General features: G+C 34.0%; 1 protein-coding gene across 2 annotated transcripts; it reads left to right on the top strand.

Annotated features, from left to right (window-relative positions):
* Window positions 1–372: 372 nt before the first annotated feature.
* Cyp40 (Cyclophilin 40) lies at window positions 373–16,106 on the top strand. 2 transcript variants are annotated; one of them, XM_088233665.1, is made up of 8 exons: window positions 373–618; window positions 1,628–1,760; window positions 5,826–5,963; window positions 6,933–7,039; window positions 10,269–10,460; window positions 12,204–12,329; window positions 14,350–14,628; window positions 15,742–16,106. In XM_088233665.1, the coding sequence occupies exons 4-8, from the start codon at window positions 6,947–6,949 to the stop codon at window positions 15,964–15,966; spliced, it is 915 nt and encodes a 304-aa protein (XP_088089791.1). In that variant the 5' UTR covers window positions 373–618; window positions 1,628–1,760; window positions 5,826–5,963; window positions 6,933–6,946; the 3' UTR covers window positions 15,967–16,106. The 2 variants fall into 2 exon arrangements, with proteins under 2 accessions (XP_088089791.1, XP_088089790.1); XM_088233664.1 differs by lacking the exon at window positions 1,628–1,760 and having other exon boundaries at window positions 402–618.
* The last annotated feature ends 7,730 nt before the right edge of the window (window positions 16,107–23,836 follow it).

The raw sequence follows: 23,836 nt of genomic DNA, 5'->3' as shown, positions 1-23,836 counted from the left end.
ACTGCATTGCTACATCAATCGCAGCGTATCTTGATCATTTTTGTCAAATGAAGGTAAAATTATCAGTCTTATGCTTCAAGTACCGGTCCAGGAACTATGACATATTTTTTCTGGTGTATATTAAAACACCTTTTAAAAAAAATAAAAAAATTATCATACCAACCATGTCGAGAATCGAACCCGATACCTCTGCATGGTAAGCTTACGCACTGATCATTACACCACGAAGCCAATATAGTTTATTCTTGGGAAGTATTTTATATAAAGAAATAATTTTCCTGCCTTCTGGTAGGTACTATTTTGGTTAAGCAAAGTTTTTTAGTCGATGATTTATTTCGTCAATACTTTATGGATGTCCATGAGATTCAAGTTTCTTTAGTCTCTGCTTTTCATCTAGTACCTATTAACTTTTAATCTGTGTATTTTATGTCTGACTTTTGCACCTCGGTACGAGACGTAGAAAAAGTGGGAAAAAAAACCGGCACAAAATTCATATTTTGTTAGGTTCAGCACGCAGCCACCTAATGGATTATTGTGAAAGGAAATTTTTGAGGCCAGAAGACTTAAATCCCGACAATCCGCTCGTTTTTCTAGAAGTAAGCATCGATGGAGAACGAGGTAACTTATTTTATTATTTATTTTCTTATCGGTTCCATGACGTGTTTTGTTTATCATTTGATTATGTTACATTCTACGGAGTTTTTAGTTCAGTAATATTATTTTGATTATATACAGTATATCGGAGGGTGCTTTTCAAACCTAAAATATGAATTATTTGCTTATTGTGATGGTCATAAAGAAAATTGTCAGACGTAGTCTCTGACTGGTGTGACGCCGGTACGCCAGCATGGTGCCGATATGCAAATAATATTTATAGGATGTAGAAATGATCGTGTTTTTATCGTGGGAGTTTAAAATTGTGGATAAAAGTCTTAACTCCATTTAACATCAGATATAATTGGTTTTTTTTTGTAAAAACATGGATACATGTTTCTTACTTGTTTTGACGCGCGCACATAAGAAACTATACTCCTTAAAATATAGCTTGATTAGAATGACAGTTGTCAACAAAAGTAAGGACATACTTGGTGGTAACGTCTTAGGAGTGATTTATATTGATACATTAAAAATCATTCCAATCTGGCATGTTAATTATTTTTTTATTTACAATGCTTGACATATAAATCAACATAATTATATAAAATCAGCTTTAAAACTAAAATAAACCTAATTATTAACGACGTTCCTACAAGGTTACGTTATTTTGTAAAAATGTTAGAGATGAGACAAATTGATCAGCGTAAATCGATCAAATAAAAAATGATTCATTGTTATTCATGAAAAAAAGTAAATAATGTCTTATTTTTTAGTAAATAATTGTCTTAAACACATCATAATAGGCATGTTTTTGCGTTTTTATATCAATTTTCGGAAACAGTCTCATGTTTGCATGAAAAACTGATAAAATAGATTTGATCGGTACATGATCAATGATTTCCCATCACTGGTGACATTAGTTTGACAGCTGTCATTTTTATCAAGCTATATTTTAAGGACTACAGTTAGGAAGCCCGGTATCTGTTAGCCAAGTGCTGGGGCCTAATTAAAGACGAAGGTTCTCTTTCAGGTCTGGCCTTGGAGATACCCGGAAAAATACAGCACAGTAGGCCCTCGACTTTCGAACATAATCGGTTCCTGAAAATGTGTGCGAATGTTGAATGTTCGAAAGTCAAGGGATATAAAATGAATCATCAAAAATGGTATTAACATTTTGAATTTTTGTGTTTTTTTTTTTTCTTTTTTCCATTTTTCAACAAACATAAAATTGTTTTTCTTCAAACGTCTACAACAAATAAACTAATCGATGAATTTGGGTGACATTTTAACAGCTGCCGTTTGACAGATCCCAATTTGGAAAAAATAAATCTTTTTTGTGATTGTGCTGCCATCTAGCGCTAGGTAGCTTCATTATCAATCCGCCCTCGTATACATTAAGGGGGTAATTCACCATCTACTTGTAAATCCTGATCAACTAAATGTAAGTTAAAATTTTCTACCCGATTAAAACGATATTTGCAACGTACCGATTTCACCATCGAAATAATGCTAAATCAATCTTCTGACTAGTTAATAAAGACATTTGCCTGCCAACACAATGCCAAATGCCGAAATGCAAAAATCTATGGACAAAAATGACAAAAATCAATCACTTATCTGTCAAAACACGCCTACCCATGCATTCTTAATTCTCAGCAACTTCATCAATTCATCAGTTTTCATTAGTCTTTCAAAGTTTTAGATATGATTGCGCCACTTGCCCGTTAGCAGATGGACGCTCGAAATTGCTGGTTCGCAGGATGCGTTATCCTTTAGTCACTTTGCCACAGAACCCTAAATACAATGATTTCAATTCCTACCTTATTCTGGGTTCTGGCACCTTTATTGCTGGTACTTCAGTCGCGTGGCAGTCAGGATCAGATCTGATCTTGTTGTCAGGAAGGAAGGGCACTTGACGAATTACACAACACAGTGGATTGAATAGTTATTGATTGCAAAACATCTTCTTTGCGATCGCAGTGAGAATATAAGAAGTCACATGTACACACGCCCAGTTCAGTTGTTATTCTGGCGCCAGAACAATCTCGGTACCCACGGTAGGCAAAATGCAACATCTTAACCAGGGTCCTGTAGGTAGTAAATAAATCCGAATGTCTCATCCTAGCAAATGTGCTATATATATATATATATATATAATATATATAAATGTGTGCACATAGATTCAATGTGGCGTAACCAAGATATATCACAGTATTTTATTCATTATTTAAGATTAGAATCAATAATTTTGTTTACTTTTTATAGCGTTTAGTTTGATTTATCTAAAGTAATTTTTTCGTGAAAATATGGTATTAGTATTCGAAAGAAAAATACTTAGGAAGATATTTGGTGCTGTCAACCAAAACGAAGTGTGGAGGAGACGGTTTAATCATGAATTAGGGGCACTGTATGGCGAACCCAACATTGCACTATTCATCAAAATAAGAAGCTTACAATGGTTGGGCCATGTAAACAGAATGTATGATAACCGCACCCCAAAAAAGATTATTTCTACCACTCCGGAAGGCAGACGAAGCAGAGTCAGACCAAAATTAAGATGGCCGGATAATGTGGAAAGTGACATAAGAGCGATTGGAGAATAGCCGCGGGGTGCAGGGATGAATGGAGACAAATTCTGGAAGAGGCCAGGGCCCACAGCGGGCTGTAGCGCAACCCAAAAAAATATGGTAAGCTGCATGTAATCGATTATAAGGAGCATTCGCCCCTGCTAGGCATACATATTTTTTCCCTTTCTTTGAAGGAATCAATAAATAGAATAATAATTTTTATTTGCATACTAACTTGGAGTCAGCAACGTGCGTGCAGTCTATAGCTCCAATGACCCTTGGGAAGCGAGCCAAATTGTAAAATCCTTGCTTTATAGGACCGAAATCTAGGGGCCATCCAATGAACGTTGGAGCTAACGAAGCTATGGCATCAGTAACTTCTCTGAAGAACCAACAAGCAGATGACCTGCTAACGTCACTGAAATCGCCTGCTGACATGAGGTAGGAGCCGGTAGCAAAATATCTCAATATCAAAAGCAATTTGCTCATCGTTGGAACGGCTCGATTTCTGAAAAACAAGATATATATTTTATATTTAATCAAACCACAATCTTATCAAAGTTACAAGTGTTACATTACGGAAGCCGCCACTTTATCAAACTATTTATTGTATCATATTATACTACAGAGAATTTACATACCGTGTAGTTCGAGGAGTAATTCTACCTTTGACCAAATCATGAAGATGTTTGACGGCTTCCTTGGTCAAACGAAATCTTGATCGAAAGTCAACATCATCGAGAATCTATGTAATTAACTCTGGGTCTGAATATTTGTTGCCTTCGTAATATTACCATCGCCTCTGAAATCTCTTCCTCTACATCTCGGATCAGCTCCATATTTACTCCTTTTAAACACAACAAAACTATGCAACGAAACTCAGTGAAACACCGGCGAACTGTGCCTTCAACTGCGGAACTGCGACAACTGCTAACCGTCAAAATTCAAAACACAACTCAGCTAGGTTATGAAATCGTACCGAGATAATGTTTCCTTATACACGCTGTAATCAACTTTAATTGTATTTTGTTGAAAAGATACCTAGCTAATTTTATTTAGATTGTAAACGGTTTTCAATGCCATAAAAATTCGAGTAGAACAGTCAAAACGACAAAGAACACGATGCCATTTTTAAATGTGTTTTAAACAAAGGATATTCCTTTAAATATCATGAAATGGGTTTTTAAAGTTAACTCCGATTTAGTAGGACATATAAGTTAATCAGGATTTACAAGGAGATGGTGAAATTTCCCCTAAATTTACTTCAAATTAGTGATAGAATCATTTGAATAAATCCGTAGCATGTGATGACAAAATAAATTGTTTTAATTAAATTACAAATTTAAAAGCTTCGATCAAATTTATGTATCTATAGAATCACTATGTAAAGCACCCTTGAGATATTATATTACGAAAATGGCGCTTTATAAGTAATCCATAATAATAATAAAAAGAAGAATAATATCTGATCTGTTTTTTTTTTTTGTATAAAATTATTAGTAATCTTTTTGATGTTCCTGATTTGGTTAAATGTATCTATTTCAATGTGCCCAATAGGCCAATGAGGCATCATATTTCCTTTAGATATATTAATATATCTGTCGAATTCGCACATTAATTCTCTGTTCCCGAGAATTCACTCTCTCGAGAACAAATATACTGATGACCAAAAAATAGATATATTTGCTAAAACTTTATCAAATTTCAATAGCCAATTATTAAAAAAAAGCAAATTGATTAGTATTTTAGTTTCTAGTATTTTCATTTGTTTTTTATGCCTGTAATTTTTTTAAAAATTTTTTTCAATTTTTTATAACCTCTGTATATGTAAAAGCCCTTTGGGCGATAATAAATAAATTATTAGAAAGATTAGTGTGACTTTTTACACTGGAAATTCTCATTTCCCATTTCAAAATTTCATAATTATTTGTAACGCTTATAATTTGTGTCCGATTCTAATAATTCTATTTATTCTTTTTTATTGTTCAAAACTGACATATGGTAATCTGTAAATGATTTATTGATATTTTCGATATCACTAACATAAGCCAAAAAATTGTCTATATCATCCGGAGACCCATCAATAGCTAAATAGGTTTGAATGATTTCAAAATGCATTTGCGCCATACGAAATTTATTACTAATCAATGCCATTTTACATAGGTAAGTTATTAGGAAAATAAATTAAATAATAAATAAATTGATATTTAAATTAACTGTAAAATTGACCAAAAGCAGTACACAAGATATAGGCGCATCAGCAAAGGCTGCCTTGCCTGTAACAAATAATAATAAAAACTAAGAACAATATGGAAGTTATATGCGACAATGTAGGTACTAGGTACTACGTAGATAAGTAAGTACTAGACTGCAATAATCAAATAGTTCTTCATTTAAAATGTAAAATTCAAGGAATCGAAAACAATTTTTCTCTGCTTGGAGAAATGAATAACGAAACGATAATGGTATCAAAGTAAGAAGAACTGAGTTTTTGACGCGGTTTCGGTTTTGGCCAAAAATTGACCGAAACTTCGGCTCAGCCGAAACCTGCGGTCGAGATGTGTCGGATTACGGACGGCTGCACTCGGGTGCATCTTATGGCCCGTGACTCGTAAGTTCTCGTGGAAAAATGGAAATTTCAATCAAATACTCATTTTATAGCTGGCCGAGTGATCATAGAACTGAGAAAAGATGTGGTGCCTAAAACGGTGGAGAACTTCAGATGCTTGTGTACTGGAGAACGTGGGATCGGATTACGTGGAAAACCTCTTCATTACAAAGGATCCAAGTTCCACAAAGGTATTTATTTCATTTATCAAATCTCAAACTATTTCTACATTTTTAAGATTAATAGAATCTTTAATTTTGATTTATACGTCGACAGATTTATTTTCAGGAGGTGGTTCAGACAGGAGGTATTCCTCATCGTCAGGTTACTATCCCATCGTTTCTTTTAGGGACCGAGACCATTTTTGGAAAGATTTAACGTAATGAGCTAATTTTGTGCACAATTAGTTTTTCTGGGTTTTTTAAATATTTTGTTTTAAAGGAAAAAAGGAAACATTTGCGTTCTTTTTATTTATCCAAATATTTCGATTTTTAGGGCCATTTTCAACGAGTTTTAAATAACTCACTATTACGAAATGGGAATCAAGTTGGGGTAGAGTTGGGTTCGAACCTCGGACCTCTGATCCGTGAGTCCGCAACACTAGCCACGGGACCACGATCCGATTTAATTAATCTTTATTATGCCTTGTGTCATTTGTGCTATTTACTGATGTTTCGGGATCGCATTACAGCATGATGAATAGCTTTCATATCAAATACAAACAAGACACATGAATTATCATCATTAATAACGACAATTGTAAAGGGATAACTTGTTTGCGAAATGTGAGAATGTTATGGATAGAATTTCCAAAATCCTTTAAAAACACAGTAAACATTTTTTATATCCAATTTCTTGTAGCACCGAACTTTCTCATTGCAGTGAAATGTGCCGGTGTGCTTAAGTTGCACATTCTGAATTGTTATTTTGTTTTATTCTATATTTTTTGGTGCCATCAATTTGAGAACTGTTATTGGCTATTATTATTATTTTATGTTATGTGTGATTAATATTATTGTACAGCTGTTATCTCCTGAAATAAATACTGCGATTGGTGTACCAATGCAGTTAGTTACGGAAAGGGAATGATGATGAATTATGACATAAAGAAATATAAAATATATTTTAAAAATTCTACTCAGATTTTTACATTTTTTCAGCTGTCACTCTCTTCATGGTACAAGGAGGCGATATTTCGACAAATAAAGGAACGAGTGGAGAAAGCATTTATGGGAAATTTTTCGATGATGAAAATTTTACTATTTCTGTAAGTTTTACATATTAACATTGCATCTATGTAATCACAATAAGAATGACTTTGGAATGAGCTACCTCTCTGTATAAAAAATGCATCTTTCTTGGCCACTTTTAATAAACGCCTGAATCAACATTATTTATCTGAGAAATGGAGTCAATGTTAAAAATCTCAAGTACAAAAACGTAGACATAATATTGACTCCATATTTATGTTTAATTTACTGAATGGCTTAATTGATGTACCATCGTTACTGGAACAAGTGGCATTCAACGTTCCAATCCGCCGGTTGCGAAATAATAATGTGCCGTTCCTCGATCAACACAGCACAAACTATGGCTTGCATGCACCAATGTCCCGATTGTGTCGTATTGTAAACTCGAGACAGGATCTGGACTTTTTTGGTGTAAGTCATAGATTTAAAAAATCACTAAGATAGACCAGATCTTGTCTTGAGGTAGTAATTATTATTTTTTTTGTCCTAGCTTTAATTTTATTTAGTTGTATTTTATTTTATTAGTGCATGTATTTATTATAAGAAATTGTATTTACCATCGTTAGAATAGACTGCAAAAGTCAGTCAAATAAATAAATAAATTATCGGTAGAATCGGAACCTCCCGTAATTTTGTTATTTTTTAATTTTTAAAAATATTTTTAATTCCTTCCCTTTCCTGGATCCTCTCCTGTCTCTTTTTATACTCATTACCTGATTTCACTTACCTCATCACAGAATGCGCATAACATAAGTAACAACAACAACAACAAACCATCACGCCGTTTCACCGTAGGGGTAGGCAGACAGTATAAAATGCCATATCACTCTGTCTTTACGTACATACCTCGCTTCCTCTGTATTCAAACATCTTCTCATGCACGCACGCCGATTATTCCTACTCTTGGCATGTCCATCTTCAAGTGTTTGATGGACTTGATCGTGCCATGTCTTTCTCGGTCTTCCTGGTTTTCTGCATCCATCAACATTCGCATCGTAGACCCTTTTAGCCGTTCTTTCACTGTTCATTTGCTCTACATGTCCAAACCAACGCAGCACCCCTTTCTTGATTCTGTCGATAATGCATGTCTCAGCCTTACACAGTTCACGGATCTCGACATTTGTGCATCTATCATATATCGTTTTACAACACATTCGCCCGAGGGATCGCATTTCAACAGCATTTAACCTACTTTCATCATTATTTTTCGAATTCCATACTTCGCTCCCACATTAGGCACTAGAACTCCATTGTGAACTGCTAGTTTTGCCTCCTGCGATTAAAATTTGTTTGCCAAAGTAGATTTCAGTGCACCATTTACCCTGTTCCCAGCTTTCACCTTCCTTTCAATATCTTTTTCGGTCTTTCCATCTTTAGTAAACATACTTCCCAGGTACACAAATTCTTCTACCTGATTCAGAATATCTCCGTTCATTCTGATCTCACATTTAGTATAACATAAGTTTATTTTTATTAATAAGTTTATACATATGTGCAAGCTCTACCTGTAAATAAACTTCGTTGTTAAAATTTTTGTACTTGGATGTTTTAAATAAAAACATAAATGCTGTGCGCGAAAGGAACATCGAAATGGGGAAAAAAAAGAGTTTTGAGTCAATTATGCAAGTTGTTCTTTAGGTACATAACTAGCCTAGATAACCAATTATATTTTGAAAAGGGACGAATGACATTATTTGAAATTTTTAGCGAGGAATAAAAGAATATATGTATTTTGCACTATTTATCCATATAACACAACATGATAGATACCTTTGAGATGTGATGTTGGAGGCGTATGCTACGAATACCCTGGATATTCTTCAGAAGAGTTTTCCGATATTTTGGTCACCTTGCAAGGAGAGTGGAAGATTGCCTGGAAGCTTGCTCAGCAGCGTAGAGGGAAGAAGAGGACGGGGGAGGTCTCCCTTTCGGTGGTCAGACCAGATAAAATCTGCAACAAGCACTTGCTTTCTCAGAAATTCAAATTCAAATGTTATTAACAAATAACAAAGGATTTAAGACGTTAAATTGGAACTTTATATCAAACCAAGAACCCTTGAGCGATGGTTCTACATTATTAAGGTTATACGAGAGTATTTTCCTCTTAAACATAGTTTCACTAATGTGAAAGATGTCGATCTCCAAAGTGATAATGTTCAGCTGCTTGACTGCTCTTCCAACCGGCATGACCAGAGGCAGGTTGGTTCTGGAAACCGGGAGGTAAAACAGTCTGTGCTGACGCTGTCGGAGATAGCCATCAGGAACATAAAAATTGATACTCTCTAAAATGGCCGAGTTATCGATGAAACCCCTTAACAGTCTGAAAAAGTGGGTCAGTATAGACCCATCCCTTCTAAGTTGCAAACTATTGGTCCCAAGCATATCCAAGAGGAACCCAGTGGGATAGAGCCACGGATAACTACCATACTCCCTCATGTAGAGATACCTCAGAAATTTTTTCTGAACCCTCTCCAACATGAGTATCTCGCTTCGTGAGGACTCCATATCACCGATGCACTCTCAAGCCTCGAGCGAACCAACGAGTTGTACAAAATTCTGAGTGAACGGGGATTCTCAAAAACCCTTCCAGTTCGGAGAATAAAACCCAACATCTTTACTGCAAGGTCACATGTTCTCTCGATGTGAGCATGAAAAGTCAATCTGCTTTCATAGATTACCCCAAGATCCTTAATTGTTGAAACACGGATGAGTTGGTGGCCACCCATTGCGTATCTGTGATATACAGTGCGCAATGCTCTAGTGAAAGATAAAATTTCGCATTTTGAAATACATTTGATTGATATTACTCCAATCTAGGATATTGTTTATATCGGACTGAAGGCGCAAACAGTCAATTGGGTTTTTTATCTCAAGGAATAATTTCAAGTCATCTGCAAATAAAAGAAATCGCGAGAAGTTTATAACCTTTGCGATATCATTGATGAAGATGGTAAAGAAGAGAGGACCAAGGTTTGAACCTTGTGGTACTCCGGAATATGTGAGGTGCCGAGACAAGTGGAGGACTGCAGTTTCGAGAGTGCGACATGGTTGTCACGATCCTCAGTCATGAGGGACTGACTAGGAAGAAGATAAACTATATATTTATTGCACATTCATATCACTGAATTAAACTTAATATTCCAACCAGTTAGCACTCAATTTTCTCATTGGCTACTGTTTTACGGCTTAAATATAGTAATATTATTATTGGTAACTAAATGTTTGATTAAAGACTTTTGTTTGCAGCATGAAGTGGGTACTGTCAGCATGGCTAATACTGGAAAACCTAACACAAATTCCTCCCAGTTCTTCGTTGCTACTGTTCCGTGTACACACCTCGATGGCACAAATGTCGCCTTCGGCAGGGTCATAAGAGGATTGGACTTCATGATAGAAATGGACAAAGTTGAGCAGACTGAGAAAAACTTTCTCCTTGTGGTAAGTTTATTAACCACCACTACAACTGCCTATAGATGTACTCGACAATAGACAAGCTGCGTTAAAATACAGATCGTCAAGTGTCGCCGACAAATGGTGATCGTCCAATATTGACAGTTGGTACCAGATAATCTTCGATTTATGATTGGCTGCCTTCGTGGTTTACTGGCTAAGACGCTTGCCTCACCCACGGAGGTTCCAGGTTCGATTCCCAGTGAGATCGCAAAAATTATATTTAATGTGATTTTTTAAAGCCCGAGTGTTCTGTGCTGTATGTAATTTACTCCTGTAATTGGGCTTCGTGGCCTGTTGTGGTGCAAAAATAAATTAATATTGTTAATTCAAAAAACTTATCTTTCTCTAATGAAAATGCTTTGATTTTTTCAGAATTTTCATTGTAAGAAAAAGTAATTGTTATTTAAAAAATAATAAACTTGGTCAATAATATTATAATATTTGGCTGATTTATATAGCGCCATTTTTGTAAAAAATCACCTCAAGGGCGCTTTACAATTGTATATCTAAACTTACATTCTAACTAAACTTAAGTGACATATTATATTTCCAGATTTTAAATTGAGGGGATGATAGTCTAAAGAAGTGGGATTTTAGTTGGGATCTGAACTGACTGGGACTGTCGATGATTTGTAAGTTTAAAGGCAATTGGTTCCAGGCAGAGGGGCCGGCGGTGGCAAAAACACGATCTCCAAATCTAGTGTTTGGGGAGCGCCGGATTGAATCAAATGCTGACCTAAGAGTAGATTTTCTTTGACATATATTTTCCCTAATACAAAGGTCCGATAGGTATTTTGGAGCCATTTCATGAAGGGATTTGAATACTGTCCAGCACAACTTGTATTTTTTTCTCTCTGGGCTTTTTAACCAGTGCAAATCTCGAAGATGTTGTGAGATGTGAGAATATTTTTTTACTCCCTTGTATATATAAAAAAAAGTACACATGTTAAGTAGCCAATAAACTGAATGACTGACAAAATAATGTTTCATGCGATGTTTAATGATTTTCATATGACAATAGACTAATTTATGTTTCTTGCGTCATTTGATGATCGTAATTTGTCATTGACATGTTTCTACCAGATATGCTCCACCATTTTTCTATCATCTACTCATTCCTATGACTAAATTTCATCATTATTATCAATTGTTTTCATCGTATGTGTCCAGATCTGTATTCTCTTTGGATTTCATAATCAAATGAATACACAGTTTGATTTTAAAAATACATGGAATTAGAGTACATCAAAAAAATCTTTATTTATTCCTCAATATTAATGATGTTCCTTTCATGTCCAGCGTTTTATCCAATCCTTAAAACATTTCTGGAATGAGGTTCTCAGTATGGCCATCAGTTTAGCGATTTGGTCTTCATCTTCTCTAGTGTCATGAAATTCCGTCTTTTCATAATCCTCTTCATCTTTGGGAACAGTTAAAAGTCGCAGGGGGCTAAGATCGAGAATACACACTGATACAATCTGATTTTTTGTCAGAAAGTTGCAAACAAGCCACAGACCTTGATAAAAATATTGGAAATTCTCTGGTCACACCAAAATATGTATCACTATTTTGTCTGTCAAAAACCAACTATGTGTCCTAAATGGCGGAAAATTGACAAATTTATTAAAATTATCTGTACCAATCTAGGAAAAATAACAGACTTAAAATTCCATATTTAAATTCGAAATTCAAATATTCCGTGTAAGTTTTTCAACTAATCTGTTGCAGGATTGCATTATATCTGACTGCGGGGAACTTTTTCCGGGTGATGATTGGGTAGTTGGAGATATAAACTGCACCATAGACAACTTGCCTGCGCACCCTAGCGATTGGGACCACGACCCTAATATAACAGTGAGTAGGCATTTAGCTTTTAGAGATTAAAAAATAAAATGGTATTGAATTTTGTCTTTGAAAATATCACTATAAATTCTACTGTTTTTCAGTCTATTATAATTTTCTATGCTAATCAAACAACATAACTCTTTGCATTCCACTTCATCATATTTCGTTTTTCAATAACTCATTTATGTAACAGTTGCACTTCATTACGTGTCTTCGAGAAATGTCTGAAGTATCATTGCCTTACCTTATACCATTAACCCTCTGAACGCGTCCGTAACATACGGATGTACGCCATTCTCCATACTAGATTTCTTCTCGTTCAACTCGAATGAACTTTAGCGGCTGAAAAAATCTTTATGTTTGTACTCTATGACATTTCAACTCTGATAAGTTGATAAGCATATGCGATATTATTTATTTTATACATTATATACATATACAATTTTTTTTTAAAAAATATTTATTTACTTAAGTTAGTTAATATTACATTGTATATTAACTAATATATTTACAATTATAACAAATACTTATTAAATATTTCTTACATAACTACATTATTACAATAAACATAACATTTTTTTTTTAAATCCGTAAGTTTTCTTTCATTCTTCATACTTTCAGGCATCTCATCATACAGTTTTAACCCTTTATACATTAAGCTATTTTGTTTTTTTCTTAAGTGGTAGTCTTATCCTATTTCTATTTCTTGTCCTATATTTATGTACATTTCTATTTAATATAATTTCACTTATAAAATACTTTGGCATGAGATTATTAAACACTTTATATATAAATACACATACATTATACAATAGTCTTTTCTTTATTCCTATCCAGTTCAATTGTTTTCTCATTTTTTCAACACTATTATATTTGCTTTTTTTCAGTTTAATTCTCATTGCTCTATTTTGTAGTATTTCAAACTTGTTTATGTCTCCCTCGTTAGCTAAATATAATATAGTAGAGCAATAGTCCCAATGAGGGGCAATTATTGTTTTGTATATAAGTTCTGTACTCTTTTTATTTATTTTTTTTCGAATTCTTCCTAGGAAGAAAATCTTTTTTGAAATTTTCTTATGTATATATTCAAAGTGTGATGTTAAATTTAATCTGGAGTCAAGAATAATTCCTAAGTATTTCATTTCATCAACCCTTTCAATAATTTTACCATCAATATTTACATTCATTGTTATGCCATGTGCTTTATTACCTATTTCCATATATTTTGTTTTACTAACATTTAATTTCAATTTATTTATCTTTAGCCATGACGATATTTATGTACATAAAGGGCTGGCATATTGCCTTAAGACAATTTCTTACCTACCCAAACCGTTCAGTTTGAAAAAATTACAAGTAATAATTTAATTAATAGAAATATTTTAACAGAATTTTATAATTTTATAGAACAATCTAAAACAAAAATTAACAAAAAAAAATTGTATTAGATAACAATCAATTTGTTTGTAGGCTATTCATTCTTGAGTGAAAACTTGGAAGAAAAGGGGCAAAATGGAGATGGGTCTGTTACCCTTTTTAGATGCTGGAGACCCATTTTTAGGAAATGAAATGATAAAAGCAGATTTCCATTGGGTTGGAAAGTGACCAGATGTGAGGGAATAATCAATAATATTAGTAATTACAGATATAATAGAAGGCATAGTCATTTGGATCATTGACAAACTCAATTCATCGCTACAGGAAGATTTGGTTTTGATAGAGAGCAGAATACGTGATACTTCTGTTTCATCGACGACAGAGAAACGAAACTGAGAGATGTTGGTATATTGAGTATTGTTAATATTGCGTAGCAAATAATGTTTTAAAGGTTCGTCAATCACCACAGGAGGCAAAGAAAAATTCAAGTTTAGTTCGTTAAGGTTCAGCAAATTCAGAAATAGCTTTGCCCACCCCGAGTGAATGTAGGAGTTTCCAAGAACGTGCGGAAGATAGATTAATGTGTCTTCTGATATTAGGAACGTGTTATTTCAAATTTCAAGTGAATAATATCATCACCCTTTGATTTCAGTATGATGAGATCCTGGAATTTATTAACCGAATGAAATTAAGTGGAAACAACTTCTTCTCCAAGGGTCAGTACAAGACCTCAGACAGGCGCTATGAGAAAGCCATTCGTTACACACAGTGGCTCAGTGACCGGATATCTCTTCAGGAAGGACCCAGAAAGGCGATTGATCTGCCCATCATGAAGACAGTGAAAATAGCCAAGTTGGAATCCTCGCTCAATCTTGCGGCGACAAAATTGAAATTGCGAAAGTATAAAGATGTTATTTTTTTGTGTAACGAGGTAGGTGACAACACTATTTTTCTCATAATTAACTCGGTTATTACTATTAATTAAGCTGGTTCGCAAAATATCAATGTATTTAAAAATATACTTTTTAGCTTTCTCTCATGATGTAGGATATAAACCCTTATTGTGCACGTATTTTATATAAAATCTCAATGATTTTGCTTAAAGGTGAACGTCGTTGGCTTAGTGCGAGTCATAAAAAAAAATTTTGGAGATTGATGTTTAGTGTTCTTAAAAATCTATTCTCTTTTTTCCTAATGTCTTGGGTACACAACTAGTGACTTCTAGGTTAAATTAAATGCACCTAAATGAAAACCCAACCAAGTAGATTCTGTAATATATTTTTTATAATCATCCACTTGTAATTAAACAGAGTCTGACAACAGAATGAAGTATATAAAATGACGTCCCTTTTGCTAATTGTACAAATAACTTTATTTTTCTTCTTGACGCTACATCTCTGGGTGGGATTTGACCTATTCCATAAGTGTTTTCTATCGGCTTCTGTCTCTGGCTATTCCTCCTTGTTTCTGCTTTTTTTTTATTTTTTAAAGCCAATCGACAGGCTTTTCAAAAGCCCTTATGGATTAAATTAAAGTTATATACATCATCTGAACTTAACCTTAACAATCTTAGAAACTATTTAAAATTAAAGCAGGTATGGTAATAGCATGATCTAGGCAGACATGGCAAGAGTGTTATCTTTAAGCCACTAGTAATAACACCGTTTGCTTCTTTAATGCTTGCCTTTGCTGTGGTAACACATCGAGTGTGCTGTTGTGTGAGATTTTGCCAAATGTTCTGAGGATTCTTGGCTGAGTTGGAAAAAATCCGACGCTGGTTCTTAAATTTATTACATCAAATACAGCATCGGTACGCAAATTGCAGTGAGGTACATTGAAGCTAATCTGTGCGAGTCCCCTGGGCCGCTGCCCTCCATTGAGGTACCTATTTGTTTAGACCTTTTGTTGCCTTTCTGTCAAGTATTATGTCTCTATTTTCCACATGTTGCAACTTTTGGCCATTCAAAAACAAAAAATGATTTTATTCTTTACAAAATTTTTGACTTTGATGACTATTTTGTGAATCTGTAACTTTTTTTTATAGGTTTTGCAGAATGATCCGAACTGTTCCAAGGCCCTATTCAGGCGTGGGCAAGCTCAAATGGCCATGAACGACCATTCCCTCGGATTGGCGGACCTTTTGGTCGCAAAGAAACTCTGCCCCAATGATAAGGGACTTAACAAGGTTTTGAAATACTCTCAATCCATTGCCAGAGAATACTTCATCAAGGAAAAAGGAATGTGTCAAAAAATGTTCTATCAATGTTAAATATATCTGTATTTCATTGGGAAAATCGATATGTTCAATATTATGTATCTTTTTTGGGTGATACCGTGTATGTTGGATTTGATCCGACGTTTCGGCTACCATTGCAGGAGCCATCTTCAGGGAAAACTGTGTGTTTTATAGAGAAATGTATGTGTTTATGTACTAGTAATTTGTACCGTGTCACAGTCAGCAGTAGGCACATTACACACATACATTTCTCTATAAAACACACAGTTTTCCCTGAAGATGGCTCCTGCAATGGTAGCCGAAACGTCGGATCAAATCCAACATACACGGTATCACCCAAAAAAGATACATAATATTGATAACAGTGACCGTGAAAACCTTCGCACCCATCGATATGTTCGTTTGAATGTTCCGATTGGGTGGCTGAACACATAAAACATATATTTGAAGCTGGAAAGAGAAAAATGTAAGATCAAGACTGAGATTGTTTTCCCATTTTACAAATAAATAAAAATGGATATTTCTGATATACGAGGTCTCAAATGTGGCCCCTATTTCCATGGAAGTAATTTTTTAGGTTTTTTTTTTTTTAAACTTTTTTGAGAATGAATATCAATTTAGATTCAAATTGCAAGCAGGAGAGTCATAAATATTACTTAATATTATTTGCCAACAGAATAAATAACCTCGTGGCATTTCAATATTAAAAAACAGTTTTATGACATAATACTCATGATCCAAGAGAATGACCCGATTTCTCAAACTGGGGCTTGGAATCGAGAATGCATAGAGGAATCTCTCAAATAAAATTAAGAATTTAAAATGAAACATAATTGATATAAATAACAGTCTGTTATTAATTACTGGAATACTTTTCCAGTAGATAACAATGATTTCTCAAAAATATAGGCTTTTCAATATTTTTGGTGAAAATATTGTTACAGCTGCCAAATACATGTTGATTCTCACAATTGACTAATTTGAATATTGACTGACAAAATTGACTACATCTAGGTCATTTCATTTGAACTTCTTGCTTATCAATATTTGTGGCAAGTGCAAACACATTATTTGTAACAATAATGTAAAATTTTGATAAAAATGAAAACATGGAGTGTGGGATCGTAATGTTTTTTTAAAAACATTTTAAGGACTTGAAAGGGTTGTAATATTAATATATGCATATTTAAGTTAGAGGCTAATGTTAAAGGCTTTATTCATTTTGGATGTTGAATTGATATAATTACTTGACTTCACCGTTTTACATAAATAACTTTGTCAGGTGATTTGCTTTTATTTGATGTAAGAAATGGACACATTACATCGCGGTTTGCGATCTCAAAAGGCATAAAACAGATGTGTAATGTCACCACGGTTTTTTAATCTACACATGGACAACTGTATGAAAGAGATATAATGTATGGATATTGGAGCTACAATTGATAATTTTGCAGTAAGCTGTTTGTTGTACGCTGACGATGCAGTTCTTATAGCAAGCAGCAAGGAGGATTTGCAACTAATAGTCTCTTGAATGTAGTGTGATGTATGCCTGGAGAGCGAATTGGTGACGAATGAAAGTAAGTCAAAAGTGAAGGTATTTGAAAGGAGAAGTAAGGTTGCTGATTGTTTAATTAATGTAAACAACGAATGTCTTGAACAAGTAGAGGAATTTGTGTACCTGGGAAGCATGTTTTAAAGAGATGGAAGAGTAGAAAAAGTGGTAGAAAGGAGAGTGAATGTGGGCAGCAAAATTAATGGCGCATTAAGCACAGTAATTGATAATAAAAATATGTTGATTGAAGCGAGACTGGCAGTGCACAGCAGAGTTTTAGTCCCAAAACTTATGCATAGAAGAAAACCATGGAACTGACAGAGGAAGGATGAAAACTGAGTGAACTTGTTGAAATCCGATCTCTTAGATGACTGTGTGGGAAATCAATGTATGACAGGGTTACGAATAATACAATCAGGCAATAGAGGATATCTGAGATAGGTATAATCGATAAGATTAAGAAAAGGTCACTGATATGGTTTGGTCATGTAGAACGAAAGAATGTTAAAACAGATATTCCTATATGGCGCGAATAGACGGTAACGTAAGACGAGGACGACCAAGGAAGACTCAGCATGATCAGATAAACCAAAGTCTTAATGCATTTCAAAAGCAGAGAGCATGTATGACAAGATGTATGAATGAGGAAGAAGCTAGGAATGTATATTAAGATAGACGTGTGTGGCGGTCCACCTTTTCTGCCTACCCCTACGGAGAAATGGCAGGATGGTAGCAGTAGTAGTAATAACACTTCTGAAACTGTTCAAGGAAGCATAATAATAATTGAAATTGCATGATAAAGAGACATCTCAACAGAGACAATGAAATTATTAGGGAATATGGAAGTGAAGGTATTTTAATTTACAGGCTGGTTTAAATATTCACTTTTCACACTGTGTAATATTTGCCACTCTCCTTGTGTTAAACTGTGTGTTTGGGCACCATTTCTCTGCAGTTTTAGAATGTCACGTGTGTCATTAAAATCTTACATCGCCATGAAAATGTTTATTGTCGCCAGTGTGCTTACGATGATATTTCGTTTGATACTCACAATTAAATTTGAGTCTGTGGGTATGATTTGCTAAATACATGTAAAATAAAAAAAATTGCTTCATTTTTACGTTGTATATCTTAATTATAAACAAAAGGGTAAAAGCTTGTGAAACCAATATGTATGTATTTTTGATATTATCTATTTTTAAGGCCCGAAAAAAGGTTAACAATTATTTAATTTTATAATCCAATTGAATCGCCAATTTTAAGTGTTTTCAACTCCGAGTTACTAATTTTCATCTCTTTCTACTCGGTGTATCCAGAAAGTATGTTCCATTTGTATTTCTTGTGATTGCAGCGCTGCGATTGCGAGGATTTTATACATTGACAGTTATATCCTTGGAATAGTTAAAATCCGCTCTAAATATGAATAAAATCTTTAACGTTATTCTGATATGTGAATATATCTTATTGTGAATTAACTTCTTAGATTTTCACAGCCGTTAAGGTGCACAATATTTTTTTTCTAGGTTATTATGCCGTGTGTCATTTGTACTCTTCACTGACGTTTCGGATTGCATTACAGCGTCTAAAAAAACACGGCAACAAAACCGTTTTTGGCACATTCACAAAAATGCGAGATTTTCTATAATCAGCAAAGGACTGGGATCCTCTTGAAACTGACTGTATTTATTAGCTGAATTGTAAAAACTGGCCCGAGGTGAATGTCTGGCAGACTGCCAGAAAAATTACAACAAGAGTAAAGAAGCTCGTGAGTGCATGCATGCTCAGCTACCCCGAAAAATCAGCTTTATTTAAAAGCACCACGTAGAAACGGGGCAAAAGTTTTCCTTCGAGCCGATAATCTTAAAGAGACCTAAGAGTCACCAAACTCGATTGGCAAAGGGGCGATCGAGATCTACAAACATCCCGACAATATAAATGATATATATTGTCAACATATATGTAGTATGATATACATAAACTTAAAACAGTAAAACCCCCGTTTTACGTTTTTCAAGAGAGCAACAAAAAAAAGTGTAAAACTGAGGAAAGCTTTAAAGTGAGGAAATGAAAAATGGATGGAAATAATTAAATTTCATTTAAATATAATTATCGTACAAGACGATACTAAATTTACTGCAGGAAAACTGTCATGATTGGGTATTATTCATATTTAGCAATGATATAATTAAAAATATTTTGTATTTATTAAAACAATACTGCAATGTGTCATTTTTTATTGAATTAAAATAAATACATGCATAAATAATTTCATCTAGGTACCTAACCTTAAAAACACGAAAATAAAAATTTGAATATGCATAAAGTTAAATGCATAAAATGTAAATAACTAGTTTTTCCCTAAATATTGGAAAATTGTATTTATAAGGTATCACTTTTTTTTTTGTATGGCACTAAAAATTTGACATTTGATTTGAGAAACAGTAATATTTTTTTATAATCATTTGCGCTATTGTGACGACTGTGACACGGTACGAATACTAAGTACTTAACGTTACACTTCTATCTACACGAGTAACATAAACTCTGATGGTGGGCTCTGTAATGCGATCCGATGAACGACACGTCATAATAACCCAGAAAAACTTATTTTGCATATCCATTGTTTGGGCAAATACTGTTTTTGTCCGAATATAACGTGATCTATATATTTGGAGCAGTTATAAAAGTGAAAATTCACTAATCTAGCCCCCAATATAACGCGAATGTTTATTTTAAAAATATTTTGTAGAAGAGCAGAGACCTTTATTGATGTAAGTGAAATTCATCTGGCTGAATTATGGGTAAAAAGCATTGCGTTATATTCGGGCTAATCAGTACTAAGCTTGCTTTTTGAGAAGCGGAAAATCTTTTCTGGGGCCAATTTTCAACAATATTGAATCTTCAATGAAAATTTCTACTTTAGATTCATTATAAATAAGGTTGTAAGATGGATTTCATACATAATAATGTTTAGGAAGTCATACGAGTAAAACTTATTTAAAACTTGTAGCCGTATATGAATATTTTTTATATCATGTGAATCCATTTGTGAGACACAACACACCAAACAGTAGCTTTGTTTACATTTTGTATGTCATTTTATTGTAATATTATTTCAATTTAATAATGCGAACAACTTATTGGATGTTTTGACTGTATACATGTAATTTTATAAATGTATTTGTATTGCGTAAGAATTGTCGTGATGTTATATAATAACCAATTAATTATAAGGAAACATGTTACCATTGATGTATCGCACTTAAAATAGAGGTGTGCAAAATTTGTTTTGATGTACGCAATTAAATGTTAACTGATTTCTTATGTACATACATAATATAACTACATAATATTGTTTCCGTTATGACCAATGTCTCAATGCAACTGTGGCTTTTTTCTCCATAAACACTATGTTGATTAACAATATTGAAAAATATACTACATTGAGATTACAAGGTATCCCAAAGGATTTTTTTTTTTGGTATTGCAATATAAGTAAAAGGGATTTGCTCATCAATAAAACCTTTACATATTTATTATTGAAATACGCATTTTAGAAAATTAATTTTGAAGAATAATGTCATCTAATCGTAAACCTTCACTCTTATGGCACTCATCTATACAAACAGCAGAATTCCATAGTCTCTGTAATTGCTGCCATTTCGTGTCGGATATTTCTGCACGAGAGAACCCGGTTTATTGAGATAAACATTTGATTTTTGATATCCACATGAAAAAGTCCATAAGGGTCAAATCAGGACTGCGTGGATTCCAGTTTATGGCTCCCTTCCTGGAGATCAATTTGCTAGGGAAAAATTCACAAACTCTTGTCCCGCTTAAACCATGTTCTTTGATCATAATGAGTAAAGTTTTGCAGCTCAAGTACCAATAAATTGTCAAACATCTCCACACAATGATGATTGAGGGACATTTAAAGCACTTTTCACGCTTTTTAGTCACTTCTTGATGACCTTGGTCACTGGACTTAGGTTTATCCATTGTTCAATCAGTTTCTTCAAACTTTTGAACCCATTTCCGGGTGAGAGGAATACTTAGCGCTCTTTTAATGTTACTCAAACCATGATGACTGCAGATTTTTCTCTGAATTACAGTCCCCGTATCATTATTTTTGTCAAATTCTCACGCACACAACACACAGTTTTCTCTGGAAAAATCCTCCATAGCTACTAAATTCCTAACGACGGGAACTATCGATTGACATAGGCCCCGAGCCCCTCAGAGTTGTTGCATTTGTGCAGAGAGCCGATGAAATTAAAACTTTCTTTTGGGACACCTGTATAACTCACCCAATGAATCGGATGTATTTTACTCTAAAAAGGGGGTACAAACTGAGTTTACTGTTCGTCAGAATACTATAATCAATCATAAAATTTATCTGTCTTTAGCACATAATAAAGAAACAGTTGCAAGCAAGATACTTGGGTTGAATTTTTGACAGTTATTGCAAATTATTTTATTGCAAATGTTTTTTTTTTTACAAATATAAGCCAAACCGGGAAAAATGCATAATTTTTTAGTGTGTTCTTTGATTTGAAAATTTTTACAATACTTTACTCAGCATTGAAACAATTAATACAATTGTTTTATCAATTATTAAAAATGAAAAATTATTAAAAAAGCGACCACCGGGATGTAATGGCTGAGACGCTTGACTCACACGGAGGATTCCGGATTCGATTCCCATTGACAGCACAAAAATTAAAATTTGATTTTTCTCAAGCTTCCTGTTCTGTGCTATAATTCACCACTGTGATTGGGTCTCCTGGCCTCTTGTGGTGCAAAAAAAAACAAAATGTGTAAAATGTAATTTTTTAAAATACAGAATCGGTTTGTGGTCCTGTGACTAGTGTTGCGAACTCACGGATCACAGGTCCGAAGTTCGAACCCCACTCTACTCCAAGTTGATATCTATTTTCTATTAGTGGGTTATTTAGAACTAGTTGAAAATGGCCACCAAAATATAAACATTTGGGTAAATTATAAGGCTAATATACATATAAATATATATATTTTTAAATAATTTTATTGTTTGTAAAAGGGAACTACACACAATTTTTATATTGTATCTTTCATTTTAAATATTCTTGGACACACTTCAATCGCAAAAAATGCAAACTTTAAAGTGTAAATGATCTCGTTCAATTACAAAATGTATCGTGTCGTGAAACATCAAAATAAACATAAGCTTATAACCTTAAAATATTTATTATGTAACATGAGTCATTTAAAACCATATTATATCGAGAATGTGCCATTAAAACTTTCTTTTTGCGTCACTTATACTCATTTGACTGGTAGCCTTTCCTTCATCGTCATACTTTCGCCACATCCGATGACGCATAGGGCACTGCATTGGCACACCAATTGCAGTGTATCTTAATTAAAAAAATTACATGACGGTAAGATGGTTAGTCTTACGCTTCAGGTGCCAGTCGAGGGACCATGAAACACATTCTAGTGTAAAAACACATTTTTAAATAAATATTTCATGTCAACCGTGTCGGGAATCGAACCAGAGATCCCCTGCATGGTAGGCAAACGCGCTGACTACTACAACACGAAAGCCTACCAGGCAACCTTTTCTTGCATTATGGTAAACTGAGCAGACCAGCTAATTTGTCTATGGATTTTTACAATTCACTAGTGTGTTTTTACTTGTATTTGTCTCATGTTTAAGGTTATTTTGTATTTTCGATTGTAACCGAAAATGCCCAAATGTTGATATTTCCCATTGCTTTGAGCAGATGGGAAAAAACCGAAAAATTCACGACTAACCGACGAATCTCCATTGCATATTCGCTAAGCTATTTTGATAAACATGGTGCTACTAATCTCAAAATTTGAGTTAAAACAACAAACCATCCCCGTAAGGGATGACAGAAGATAGTTTGACATGTCCATCTTCAAATATTTGTTGATTTTGGTCGTACCATTTTTTTTTGGTCTTCTTTCTGCATCCACCAACGTTTGCATCATAAATATTGTAAGCCGTTCTTTCGCTGTCCATTTGCTCTACATGTCCAAACCAACGCCAAACTCCTTTATTGATTTTGTCGATAATGCTTATCTCGGCCTCACAGTAATGCACGGATCTCTAAACTTATGCATCGTTCGTACATTATATTAAATTTGAGTAAATGCAAAGTAAATAAGCTAAGACCGGCGTTAGTTCTTTAAAAATAAAATGTGAAGAGCTCTAAAATTTATGCCAAAAATTTGTATATGAAAATTGTTTTAATTTTTCTAAATTTTATATTTAGCTGCTTGAGTGATTTTCAGTCATTTTAGTAATTATCAAAAATTTATTTGCCAAATGTTCTCTTTGTTCAT

Source organism: Micrasema longulum, unplaced genomic scaffold (assembly GCF_059751315.1).
Source record: "Micrasema longulum isolate JH-2025_06_02 unplaced genomic scaffold, ASM5975131v1 h1tg001137l, whole genome shotgun sequence".
Taxonomy (NCBI): domain Eukaryota; kingdom Metazoa; phylum Arthropoda; class Insecta; order Trichoptera; family Brachycentridae; genus Micrasema; species Micrasema longulum.
This window is presented reverse-complemented; position numbering and strand designations above follow the sequence as displayed.